Genomic DNA, 14,344 nt, shown 5'->3' on the forward strand with positions numbered 1-14,344 from the left:
GCGGTTTAAAGCATGAGCAGCCAGTTGTCTCGCAGGAAGCGCTTGCAGTCGCATCCCCTCATCGCGGCCAGTGACCTAAACCTCACGCTCTCAGCACGCCCCCCCCTCCTCCTCTCTGGCTCCGGCCCGCCCTCTCACCTGGCACGGAGCTCAGGTGTAATTCACGGTTCTCCTTCCATCAGGATTGGTTGGGGAGATGTGAACTTTCCAGCTATTGGCTGCTTCGTGGGGAAAAACCGTGAATGACTGAGTCCGTGAATTCTGAACCGCAAATTCACAGGGGTATACTGTATACACTAGAATAGATGACATGCACGTCGCTTATGCAAATCTGTCAATATTATGAGGATATAACCGCAAGGACAAGTATCGCTCTTTGAAGTGATTGGTCCTTTAAAAATAACTGCAAGTAATTTTATTTTTTATGCAGTAGTTAATCCTAACTTGAGCAACAAACCAATCAAGGCTTTGTTACTGTTTGGATCTTCTTATCTTTGCAAATTTGAATTTTCAGCTCTGACAGAAATTAAATTGAATAAAAGAGAACCACTGCAGATGGTGGATGATGAAATGCGTGTTTGATCGTCGACTATCGAGTCACGTTTTGAGTTAATTGGCACTCAAAAGCAAGCACATCCATCGCATTGATTAGCATTTCCATTCTATCTATTTTCATTTCACCATTGTTACAATTACCCGTATATAGCTTAAAGAATTTTAAATAAATAACGCTCAAATTTAATTTTTTGTTGGTTTTGCAATTTTATAATTTCAGTTAAAATGTGCCATGAAAAAGATTTGCTCTGTTTAGTGTATTGGAGTTAAAAAAAGTTTGAGAGATACTGCTAAACTGAGCATAAGTCCTCCACCTATAGTTGCGCCAGTAGAGGGTGCTGTTTCACTATCACATTTTCAATAGTAAGAGCAGGCAAGCTCTGCAGGACTCCAGGGAACCTGCCTGTCCCTAGTAACAGAAGATTCAGCATTGAACCACTGTCCCTCATGGGCTGTAATACAATTGGTGCCCCCCCCCCCCCAACATCCTCTATCCTCCCCTTCCCCCCCAAAAAAAAAAAGGAAGGAGGGATGCCCACTCATTCCTGCCAATGCGACTCCCCCCGTTGTGATATGCCCCTCCTGCCATCGAAGGCCCACTCCCATGCCAGGTGCCCCTACCAAACATTCTCTACCCTTCCCCTTTCCACCCCCCCTGAAAAAAAAGGTAGGAGGGTGCCCACTCCCTCCTGCCACTGGAAGTCTCCTGCTGTCCCACGGCACCCACCACACCTTCTCAGAGACATTGGAGCAGGATGGAAGCTCAGTCCGTCCTGCTCGTAGGCTCACTGCTCCAGAATGGCGGTGCTTTCCCTCACTGGGGCATCATGTGATGCACGAGGTGGGACCTAAGGCTCTGATTGGCTCAGAGGCCTCTGAGCCAATCAAAGTCTTAGGCTCCTCGCTCTGTATCCCAGGATACAAGGGGGAGGAGTCTAAGCCAATCAGGGAAAAGGGCGGGCCTGGGGGCGTGGCTGTAGGTCTGGATTTTCCGTTTGGAAAATCTGTTAACCCTAAACATACATAATATTAAAAGAAACAACAGTTAACAAGGACAAAGCAATCTGCAATCATCTGTTATGGAGCTTAAGTTGATTTGTTGTAATTTTGTAAATCACATAGTTTAATATGCGGTATATAAATTTTTAAATAAATAACTAATCCTAAAAATACTACAATAACATATTACTCTGAACATCTTCAGTTTCTCACAATCCTAAAGAACATAACAGAACATCAGTTAAAGCAATGGCTTCCCTTTAAACATCATATGAAGGCATCTACAAATAATTGTGATTTTAGCTGTTTAAGAACATAAGAATTGCCGCTGCTGGGTCAGACCAGTGGTCCATTGTGCCCAGTGGCGGCCCTTAGATCAAAGATCAGTGCCCTATCTGAGCCTAGCCTTACCTGCGTACGTTCCAGTTCAGCAGGAACTTGTCTAACTTTGTCTTGAATCCTTGGAGGGTGTTTTCCCCTGTAACAGCCTCCGGAAGAGCATTCCACACAATCTCAAAGCCCCTGAATCAGGCTGAAAGGGTGTGAAATGTTTTATACATAGGGTTACCATATTTGAAGATGGAGAAACCTGGACACACAGCCCCGCCCACTTCTACACCACCCACTCGTGCCCCGCTTCCAACCCACCCCATTCCGCCTCCAGCCCCGCCCCCTAAAGCCGTATCTCTTTTTTTCCGACCTCCAGCATGCGCAAAATGTGTGTGATATCATCCACGCATGCTTGTTGAAGGCTCTCCAGACATGGCCGGAGCTCGAGGCTTTCCAAAACTGGACAAACTGCTGGGTTTTGGAAAGTCCGTCCGGGACATGTCTGGGTTTTCCTGAATGTCTGGTAACCCTATTTATACGTGGCATACACACTTTTACTTATATTGAGGAGAGATGTTCCTAGGGGAGTTTTTCAAGTTTTAAATCTATGCATGCTGTTTTCCAATAAAATTCTGCCCTCAGGAAGATCAGGAACACGTCTGCACCCAAGGGCACTTTTCAAAGGGGAAGTATGCTGCAGGCTTTTGCACCCACTGAGCTCTTTTAAAAATGGTCTCCAAATTAGACTAGGTGTTGTATCTCTCTCTGTGTATATTTATAGAATGCCATCATCATACCTGTCACTGTGTAAGATAAACTGCAAAATTATATGTCTCTGTCTCAAAGAATTTATTTAAGGATGAGTGTACGGAGATTAAATTCATCAGTTCAGTGCTAGATGGTAAGTACATGGAGGTGACGGAACTAAAAATTAGATGTCTGGGTTTGATAAATAATATTTTCCACATTACACACATTAGACAATCTACTGTTGACTAGCAGAAGACGTTAACGAGAACCATTCAACCCAATGTTCGGAAGCAGTTATTTGGCTAAATGTACCTGCACATAGTGCCACTAAGGGGGGAGTTCAATGGACGCATTAGTGCACAGTAATTGCGTTAGTACAAACTAGTGATTACCATAGGCCAGGGTTGTCAAACTCAATCATAAGGGGCCGAAATCTAAAACATAGGCCAAGTCGTGGGCCAAATTTTTTAAATCAAACCTAGGGGTTGGTCGCCAGTGCTGTGAAGCACTTTGAACATCGGGACAGGCAGTCCCGCAGCTCACTGCTCCAGCCAGCTGAGTGGGTCCTTTTTGAGGATCTTTAAATCTTCGGCCAGCCGCGGTACCCGGTCCGTGGTCGTGAACCGAAGGGGCGTGGCTAAAGGGGCTTGCCCCTTTTGAGCCCCTTCAGAGCCCAAGAGGAGCAGGGGTATTGAATCCTACCATTATGGGCAAGAGGAAGGCCAAAGTTATTCCACCTACTTTGATGACGGGCCCGATGGATCGTCATCTTATGGCTCCCGTTGTGCCACAAGTGGAAGAGCAGGTAACTTTAGATACTCGAGCTGTCTCACTATCCTCTGGGGAACCTTCACCACCTCCTCAACCACCATAGAGTCCCCCCCATTGAAGGAGGGAGCAGCTTCTTCCCTGCAGTTATCTTTATTCTCTGGACTGGAGGTTTCAGGACAATCCTTGGGGGATCTAAAGGCTGACCCCAGTGCAGATGGTCACACGGCAAGGTTCTGATGTTCTCTCTAAGGATAAAGAGATCACTCTAAACGATGTATGGCTAAGTATTAATAGAATAGTCATCATTACAAAAAACCATCTTGAATCTATGTCAGTTTTCTTCTGATCTAACAGTAAAAATGAATGAACATGATGTTAAACAGGGGGAAATGGCAAAAAAATTAGACCAAGTAGTTAATACTTTACAAGTTAATGCTGTTTCTAATATTAAAGATGGTATGCTGATTCACGCTAAATTAGAGAAACTAGAGAATTCTATAAGAGCTAAAAACCTTTGTTTATTAAATTTTCCTATTACACATTATTTGTCTCCGTTAGAACTCTTGAAAATGTACGTGAGGAAGATATTGCATTATACTAAAGTGGATACCCTTGAATTTGATAACCTCTATTACATTTCAAGAGCTTCTAAAGAAATAGTTGAAGAAGGTGAAGTGGACAAACTTGTTTCACCCGATAGATTGAACGTATCACAGTTTCTCGAAATCTTCTAAAGATATGATAAATAAACGAGTGGTCTTCAAAACAGAGTTGGAAAAACATGCTATTTTGAAATTATATTTTTGGAAAAAGCAACACCTGTTTTGTGGCCAACGTGTGACCATTTTTCCGGATGTCTCTAGACATACTCAGTTTAAAAGGAATTAGTTTCTCCAACTAAAGCCTAAGGGGTTCATAATAATAATAATAAAAAAAAAATACATCCAAAAAGTGGCCTAAATGGGTACTTGGACGATCAAAAAGCCTGATCGTCCAAGTACCCTTAATCAAAGCTGATTTTAGACGTATCTAAAACCAGCTTAGGCCTTTCTCCTGCCTCTAAACGCATAGAGCGAAAAGAGTTGTTTTTAGAGGAGGGGAACGGGCGGGTGGTGGGCGAGAGCTGGGTCGACCTACACCTAGGCGTACAGTAGGTATAACCAAAAGTTTAGGCAGGTTGCCTAATTGGCACTTATACATTTTGACTTAGACCAAGTCAAAACAGGTATAAGTGCTGAAAAGGGGGCCGCTGAGCTGATCGCTGCAGCTCAGCGGCCCCAGCAACCTGTCTACCTCTTGCCCCATTGTAATCGGTGGGTGGGGGGTGCCGCCGGGCAAGAGGGCTTGGGCTTCCTCTTGCCCCATCGTAATCGGCGGGTGGAGGTGCCACCGGGCAAGAGGGCTTGGGCTCCCTAATGCCCAGATTGAGTCGTGGGGAGGGCTGATCGCTGCAGAAGAGATGGCTCATCTCTCCTGCTGCGATGGTGATTGCCCACCCACCCCCTCCGAACCGCGGCACTTTGGGGTGAGCATTGCAGCAGGGCATCTCCCCTGCTGGCGATCCCAAGCCCTCTTGCCCGGTGGCACGCCCACCCGCCAATTACGATGGGGCAAGAGGGAGCCCAAGCCCTCTTGCCCGGCAGCACCCCTGCCTGCCAATTACGATTGGGCAGGAGGGAGCTGAAGCCCTCCTGCCCAGGCGAACCCCCTACCCCCCACTCCACTAAGATATGGGCAGGAGGGATCCCAGGCCCTCCTGCCCTCGACACCCCCCGTCCCACGAATGCCCCTGAATCCACGATCGCCCCCCCCACTGACCCACGAGACCCCCCTGCCGACTTCTAGACCCACCCTCACCCTCAATCCCCCTCCCCATACCTTAAAATCGTTGACCGGATGGATGGGTGCCAAGCCCGTCTGTCCGTCCGTCCAGCCATCCCAGGAATGGCTGGCCTTAGGGCCTGATTGGCCTAGACATCTCAAACCCCGCCCACAGGTGGGGCCTGATGTACCTGGGCCAACCGGAATCGGCCCAGTAGCCTTAGGCCCCTCCTATGGGGCACATGGTCGCTGGTACCAGTGCTGTTTATAGAATCCAGACTTATGAGGGTAATTCTCTATAGTTTTCCTAAAGTTAAGGCCCCAGCATACCATACGTGCAAATGCCGTTATAAATATACTTAAGCACAATCAAATGGATCTCAATGTGGAAAATAACATCACATTTTGAGTTGAACCACATGAATTCGTAACGCAACGTAACCAATTTATTCGTAATACCGCAATGCCTCACAGCTCTAGGTGGTTTACAAAAAGGTGAAACTAAAGCAAAACAACAGAGCGTGTGTTGTGTGAGCATACAACAGCGGCGCCCATTAAAAATAAAAGTCCATCCACAGCTGAGCCTCACACAACACAGGCACAACAGCTACTGGCAGGGGGAGGGGCATTTGCTTTAGTGCAGCGGTCTCAAACACATGGCCCGCGGGCCGCATGTGGCTCTCCAGATTTTATTTGCGGCCTGCAGTCTGGACTGGATCATTCTCTTCCTTTTGGAGCAGCAGTGTGTCTGGCCGGCTCGTTCCGTTCAAAGCCGCGGGTTGGCGGCTCTTTGCGCTATCCACGGAAGAGCCGGCCAGACATGCGTACCAAGGGGAGGGGGGGCGGTCCACTGTTCTCCCTAGAGTGCGGCACGTCTAGAGCAGTGGTGCCCAACCTGCTTTCCTTCCCTTCTCAGGCCGGCACCGTGTTATTTGATATCCCTGCTTCTCTTCGGGGCCGACCAACTCTCGCCGCCCGACGTCAATTCTGACATTGAGAGGACGTTCTGGCTAGCCAATCGCTGCCTGGCTGCCCGGAACGTCCTTTCCGACGTTAGAATTGATGTCGGGCGGTGAGAGTTGGTCGGCCCCATGGAGAAGAGAAAGAGGGAGATCTCGGTCTGTTCCTGATGGCGGCAGCGGCAGCAGCCTATTCCCTGGTGGCGGTGGCGTGGGGGAGGAAGGAAGGAAGAAAGAAAGAAAGAAGAGGGGGGACAGGGAGCCAGAAACAAAGCAAAAAATGGGACACGGAATCAAAGAAAGACAGACATAGAGAAAGAAAGAAAAAGTTGGGGAAGGGAATGAGGTCTGGAGGAGAGGAAGCATACAGGAGGCTGAAAGAAGAGAAGGAATATTGGATGCATAGTCAGAGACTGATGAAATTACTAAACAAAGGTAGGAAAATGATTTTATTTTCAATTTAGTGATTGAAATGTGCCAGTTTTGAGAAAGAAAAGATATTAAACTTTAAATGTGAGGGCTGCAGAAAAAAATAGAGCACTTTCCTTTTAACTGTTATATAGTTTTATAAATTATAAAGAGTTTAACCTCATGCAAAATTGTCATTTCTTTAATAAGACATTAACTATTTTTTCTGCGGCCCTCCAAGTACCTACAGATCCGAAATGTGGCCCCGCTAAGGGTTTGAGTTTGAGAGCACTGCTTTAGTGCATCACAGGGAGAGCTCATTTAAATACTAGGGTTTTCGCAGGCTGAGATGAGGATTGGTAGCAGCCCCCGACAACCCTCTTAAATATCGGCAGAAGAGCTTTCCTTGGCTGTAAGACTGCTTTAATGAGTTTTACTGCCACAGAAAGCCTTTGAGCATCGAGGCCTTAGACCGGGGGTAGGTAGTTCCAGTCCTCGAGAGCCGGCGCCAGGTCAGGTTTTCAGGATCTCCACAATAAATATGCATGAGATAGATTTACATCTCAAGCAGGGAGTGCATGCAAATTCATCTCATACATAGTCATTGTGAATATCGTGAAAACCTGACCTGGCTCTGGCTCTCGAGGACCAGAATTGCCTACCCCTGCCTTAGTCCTTAGAATATTTTGCAAGTTACACGTGGACTTGTGAGTCCCATCCATCGAGTCCTTAGTCCTTAGAGTATTTTGCAAGTTACACGTGGACTTGTGAGTCCCATCCATCGAGTCCTTAGTCCTAAGAGTATTTCGCAAGTTACACGTGGATTTGTGAGTCCCATCCATCGAGTCCTTAGTCCTTAGAGTATTTTGCAAGTTACACGTGGACTTGTGAGTCCCATCCATCGAGTCCTTAGTCCTAAGAGTATTTTGCAAGTTACACGTGGACTTGTGAGTCCCATCCATCGAGTCCTTAGTCCTTAGAGTATTTTGCAAGTTACACGTGGACTTGTGAGTCCCATCCATTATCCACCCAGACTCTTTTTACTTGTCTATGTGCACACAGACCTCTTGTAATACAAAACTGTGACTAGGTAGTTTATAAGATAACTTATGCATTTAAAATTAGGAGCCTATATTTATCAGTCTGACTTATATAGACAGGCTGGCTGAAATGCACTTAAATGAAATCCAGATGACCAAGCCGACTTTTGCCCTCATCTTTTCCAATGAGCCAGAAATAATTCATACTAATATTGTAGTCCAGGCATCGCTGAGAATATATCATCTGAGTTCTCTTTGTAGGATTCATTTATGGGTCTTTAAGCCTGCAATGATCTGCTGATTCACCAGGCTCCCCGTCATCAAACAAACCATCCTTCTCCTCACCCCCAGAGTGCCTGGCATCCTTTCTTCCGCAAGCACAGCTGCTTTCCGCACCCCTTCTGGCTCCCACCCAGAGATTCCAGTTTCTAACTGGTTCAGGTGTTAATATTCTCTGCCTTACTCTCTAAAAATGCAAGTTTTGTGAATTTATTGATCAATGGCAAATTCTGTCTTTGGCTTGGATTATGAATATTGTTATAGTTTGTCATGATGTGGGTTTTTTTTTTTTTTTTCTTTAGATTTACTGGCCGTGCCTAAACATCCTTATGCCGCAATGGAGAACTGGGGACTAAATGTGTTTGTGGAACAGAAGATACTGCTGGACCCTGGTCTTTCTTCTATTTCGTACTTACTCGATGTCACCATGGTCATTGTGCATGAGTTATGCCACCAGGTGGGAAATATTCTGACCAAAGTATAATAGCCGAGTGTGAATTTATAGCACAATTCTTACCTGCAAAGTTACTTATGTTTTGGGGGTTTTTTTTTTTGTTTTTTTTGAAGAGTGCACACAAGCCAACCCAATTTTCGAGCATAAGACCATAAAAATAGCCATACTGGGCAGGCTGATGGTCCATCTAGCCCAGTATCCTGGTTCCAGCAGGGACCAATCCAGGTCACAAGTATCAGTTAGAATCCCAAAGAGCAGCACGATTCTGGAATCCCAAGAACTGGCAAGGTTCCACGCTATCAGACTCAGGGCCAGCAGTGGTTTCCCTCATTTCTATCTCAATAGCAGACTATGAACTTTTCCTCCAGGAACTTGCCCAAATGTTTTTTTAAAACCCAGATATGGGGAGTGGGAGTGTTGGGGCTTGTGGGGGAGTTGCCTTTTTGACCTTTCTGCCCTTGGGGGAGGTGCTTTGGGCCTTAGTGGGGCAGTTACTATGTGGTAGGTGATGGCATGCACAAGCTATAGAATAAGGTCAGTTGTAAGGGTAACGTAGTTCAGTAATTGGTTATTAATAATAATAATAATTTATTTGTATGCCACCATACTGGGGAGGTTCTAAGCGGCTCACAACACATGAAACAATACATACAATTCCATCAAAATATCCTAGTGAAATACGACAAGGGGCTACATACATTTCAAAAATACATCAGAATAAAAGGCATGCCATATATTAGAAAATCATGTGGCGTTATCATATGACACAGTTTTATTTGGTATGGAAATGAGGGCAAAGAAACAAATCTCATCTAGTAATAACAAATTATTGCTAATTTTAGCAGGGGTTGCCATTCAACAGATCACTTACAATTGGAAAAATTGGAATAGACTTAATTATTGTTTTTGGTGGAACTCTGTGTGCCATATATTTAAAATGGAAAGGACAATAGCTGTCCAAAAAGGACATTATAGCAAATTTTAAGATGTGTGGAGGCTATTGATAGATTATTGTAAAAATTAAAAATATTCTTCCCTGAATAAAAATTTTAAGATATTATGGGGGGGGGGGGAGGGGTGGTGGGAATTTTTGATTATTATTGAGATAAATCATTTTCATAAATGAATAAGGGAGGGGGTAATATTTTATTATATGAGGATCAATTATAAGACTTCAAGTGTATTTGAAAATTCAATTGATAAATGTCATTATTGTACTTGATTTAAGATTTGAAATGAATAAAGTTAAAAAAAAAAAAGAGGCATGCCATATAGATAGAAATGCAAGTGGCAAAAAGATAAAAAGTGATAAAAACATAATGAAGTTAAGAGAAAAATGTTAAGATATCAACTTATTAAATAAATAAGTCTTTAACAATTTTCTAAAATCTAAATAAGAAGAAGCTTCTAACATCATTTTACCGAGCCATGGATTCAATTTGGTAGCCTGAAAAGAAAAGGTTCTATTGGGGTAAGCAGACAATTATTGACTATAATTGGCCGCAATTAGCCTTTACAGACGTGATCACCCTTAGTCGCTATTCCGAATTCCGTGCTTAAATTACAGGTTGCACAACTTACAGCAGGAACATAGCCTTCTTTTTCAATACAGATGTGGATTCTCTGTGAAATAGAAATGCACATCTGTATTTTATTTTATTTAGGTATTTATATACCACCTATCAAGGTTATTTAAGCAGTTTACAATCAGGTACTCAAGCATTTTCCCTATCTGTCCTGGTGGGCTCACAATCTATTAACATACCAGGGGCAATGGAGGATTGAGTGACTTGCCCAGGGTCACAAAGAGCATTATGGGATTTGAACCCACAACCTTAGAGTGCTGAGGCTGTAGCTATAACCACTAGGCCACTCCTTCCATCCCAGACACTCCTTCTCCCCATACTCTCTTGCTATCTAGCCATACAAAGCATCTAACATGTGAATGACTCTTTTCGGAAATGGCAGTTAAACATTCGGACCTCTCCAGATGTTCAAATGCTGCTGTTCACACATGTAGATTCTTCCAAAATAAGGACCATAACTCATGCGAAAATGGCAGCCCTTATACATATGGGCCTAATTATATAAGGGTGGATGTGAATTGCTTGTTCACTCTTTCCAAAAATACTAAGACTAGGGGGCAGAGAAAATATTTCTTCACACAATGCGTAATTAAACTCTGGAATTTGTTGTCAGACAATGTGGTAAAACCAGTTAGCTTAGCGGGTTTTAAAAAAGGTTTGGATAATTTCCTAAAAGAGAAGTCTGTGGGACATTATTGAGATGGCTTGGAAAAATCCACTGCTTTTTCCTAGGATAAGCAGCATAAAATCTGTTTTACTATTTGGGATCTAGCTAGGTATTTGGGACCTGGTTTGGCCACTGTTGGAAACAGGACACTGGGCTTGATGGACCTTCAGTCAGTCCATAATTCTTATGTTCTTATGTATATAGAACAGCTGTTTTTTCCAGCTCCTTTCGTTGTAAACTGCCTTGAATCATCATGGCTTATATTTGATAACAATATAGTGTAAACTCTTCGCTGATTGTCCAGCACATCTTGTTGTAAACCGCCTCGAACTTTCATGGCTTTGGCGGTATATAAGAATAAAATTATTATTATTATTATTATTATATATAGAATTACCCCCAAAGTGCTGCAAACAAATTTCAAACTGGACAGCCTACACAGGCAAGTACATATTTATTGGAAAATGTCCTATATCCATAGGTGACAATCTTCCACTTGATGAAATGAAAGCACCTTGATTGATCACCTTGCATAAAAGCGAAGTAAACCTGGCAGGCGAGAGAAAGAAGGAAAGATAAAGTAACCTCTCCAAGTTTAGTCTAGACTCTGATTGAAATGCTATCTGCAATCCCCCATGGACTTTGTATTCGATCAATAATCATCAAACTTGTTTTCCTTTCTTCCAATTATAATGGGTGTGCGTGTAAGCGGCCTCAGAAAATGATTTATTACACCGTCATCAGATGCTATCTGGATTTCACGTCTAGGCCAAACCTTGCTGTAGCTGAAACCCGTTGACATCTGCCCTATATAATTACCATAAACTTTGTATGCCTACGTCACAACAATACCCCAGAATCTGTAGAGGTCACCAAAAGTTGGACCTACAAATTCAAGCTTGCAGGCAGATGCGCACACAAATAAATTAGTCAACAAGGCGTTAACAGTCAATATTTGGGGTTACTTGGCAATGATTGCATTTGTGTGTACCCTAGTTGATATTGAATAATATTGTTTCTCTCTTATTATTTATTTATTCCATTTTCCATACTGTTCTCCCAGGGGAGCTCAGAACGGTTTACATGAATTTATTCAGGTACTCGAGCATTTTTCCCTGTCTGTCCTGGTGGGCTCCCAATCTATCTAATGTACTTGGGGCAATGAGGGGATTAAGTGACTTGCTCAAGGTCATAAGGAGCAGTGTGGGCTTGAACCCACAACCTCGGGGTGCTGAGGGTGTAGCTTAAACCACTGCGCCACTCTAGAAATCAAAATGTAGTAGAAGTGAGCCAAGTAAAGGACAATCAAGCTATTGTGACATCACTGATGAGGTTGGCTCTTATTGGTGGAAAAAGGCATTATGATGTCACAATACAAGCTCTGCTTATCAGAGGCTGAAATTTTTCACACTATTTAGTGAATTTTCTATACTGTTCTCCCAGAGGAGCTCAGAACGGTTTACATGAATTTATTCAGGTACTCGAGCATTTTTCCCTGTCTGTCCCGGTGGGCTCACACTCTATCTAATGTACTTGGGGCAATGAGGGGATTAAGTGACTTGCTCAAGGTCATAAGGAGCAGTGTAGGTTTGAACTCACAACCCCAGGGTGCTGAGGTTGTAGCTTTAAGTGCTGCACCACTCTAGAAATCAAAATGTAGTAACAGTGAGCCATATATAGGACAGTCAAGCCATTGTGACATCACTGATGAGGTTGGCTCTTATTGGTGGAATGAGGCATTATGATGTCACAATACCAGCTCTGGTTATCAGAGGCTGAAACTTTTCACACTACTTATTTATTCAATTTTCTATACTATTCTCCCAGGGGAACTCAGAATGGTTTACATGGATTTATTCAGGTACTCAGGCATTTTTCCCTCCCTGTTCAGGTGGGCTCACAATCTATCTAATGTAACTAGGGTACTGGAGGGATTAAGTGAGTTGCCCAGGGTCACAAGGAGCAGCGTGGGTTTGAACTCACAACCCCAGGGTACTGAGGCTGTAGCTTTAACCATTGCGCCATACTTTCCCCCAAGCAACTCAATAGGGGTTGATGTTATAGAATGCTGTCATTTGCCCACCCAGTTGCTAAAATAATCTAATCTAGTATTTCTCAAAGAATTTATTTAAGGATGAGTGTAAGGAGATTAAATTCATCAGTTCAGTGCTAGATGGTAAGTACATGGAGGTGACGGAACGAAGAATTGGATGTCTGGGTGTGATATTTTCCACATTACACACATTGGACCTACTGTTGACTAGCAGAAGAAGTTAACGAGAGCCATTCAACCCAACGTCTTCAGTACTTTACGAAAAGTGGGTAGTTGAGAGAGAACTCTAATTATAGAAGGAAGGTCTTTCCAAACTTTTACGAATAAAAAAAGAAAATGATCGACAAAAGTTGGCCATAGTGTTTATTCCTTTAACAGTGGGAAAGCCAAGTTTCTATTTCTGAGAGCTCCTAGAATTAAAGATTTCTTGTGAATTAAATGAGACGGGAACCAAAGGAGAAAAGATACCATCTAGGATTTTGAAAATGACAGTTGCACATTTAAGTTGGATCCTCCAGTAAACAGGAAGCCAGTGGAGGGATCTCAGCAAAGGTGTGACATGCTCATATTTAGGTTTACCGTATATCGGTTTAGCCGCCGTACTCTGGATAAGTTGTAAGCCTCCTCAAATGACATTTACTTAAACAAGCTTAAAGCGAGTTGCCATCGTCCGACTGAGATAAAATAATGGCCTGAACCAAAACTTCAAAATGTTGCTGAAAAAAAAAAAAAAAAGCATCTTTAAACTGAAAAAGCATTCTTTAGTAACACGATTAATTTGATTACCGTAGATAATGAAAGTAGGTGTTCACTGCCAAATATCCGCACTGATTTGTCTTATTAAACCATTGGATTGCGCAAGCAAATCGGCTGTGCGTACCAATTTGCATATACAATCTATGGCGCGATGAACAGAATTGGGGGGTACATTTGTATTCTATAAAGGACGCTCAGTGTGTCTAACTTCTGGGCACTATTTATTGAATCCAGCCCTATGAACCATAAGCGCCGGTAGGCATCCTAATTGCGGCTGCCCTAGTGACCCTAAAGTTCAGGATCTGTACTTAACTTTTATTTGTAAATTGGCTTAATCAGTGTGGTAACTGACCGTGCCGATTTTCAGCCAATCCAAAAAAACCCAACCCCTCCCCTCCATTAATTAAACAATTTAAGAGTTGCTCATGCCTAAGGACGCCTATCTCAAACAGTCGGCATGATTGACTTAGCCGTCATCAGGCATCCGACATAAGCGCCGTCAAATTAGGCTGGTCTAACGGATCGGTGCCTATGTCTAGGTCGTCTAGGTCGTCTAGAGACGCCCAATCCGTTTGGGTGCCTCTAGGCTTGATTCCGTAAATGGCACCTAGCGGTTGAGCGACCGCCACGCAGGGCAGTGCCTACAATGTAGGTGCCGCTAAGCACCGTCTATAGAGTCCAGGCTTCTGCGTCTCTGCGCCGTTAATGTTTCACCTAACACAAAGTTAGGATATTTTGCTAATTACGCAGTACATCTCACATTTAAGCTGTTCCTTTTCCTTCTCATACCCCGAACCAATGTGCGCCCACTTTGCATGCCTAGTTGGCTGCTAATATGATTGAGAGAAGTTGCTACAGGGACCGAAAACTGTTTTCTGCACTGGTAACCTTCATAATCATAGCCTGTGGCCTCAGA

At 43.6% G+C, this 14,344-nt stretch overlaps 1 protein-coding gene across 1 annotated transcript in view; it reads left to right on the forward strand.

The window, feature by feature from the left end:
* The window catches only part of TRHDE (thyrotropin releasing hormone degrading enzyme), a 404,597-nt gene that overhangs the window by 185,506 nt on the left and 204,747 nt on the right, over positions 1-14,344 (forward strand). The window contains exon 4 of the mRNA XM_033951769.1: positions 8,215-8,369. Coding sequence (XP_033807660.1) covers positions 8,215-8,369 — 155 coding nt within the window. The remainder of the gene's footprint in view (positions 1-8,214; positions 8,370-14,344) is intronic.

Source organism: Geotrypetes seraphini, chromosome 7, assembly GCF_902459505.1.
Source record: "Geotrypetes seraphini chromosome 7, aGeoSer1.1, whole genome shotgun sequence".
NCBI classification, from domain to species: domain Eukaryota; kingdom Metazoa; phylum Chordata; class Amphibia; order Gymnophiona; family Dermophiidae; genus Geotrypetes; species Geotrypetes seraphini.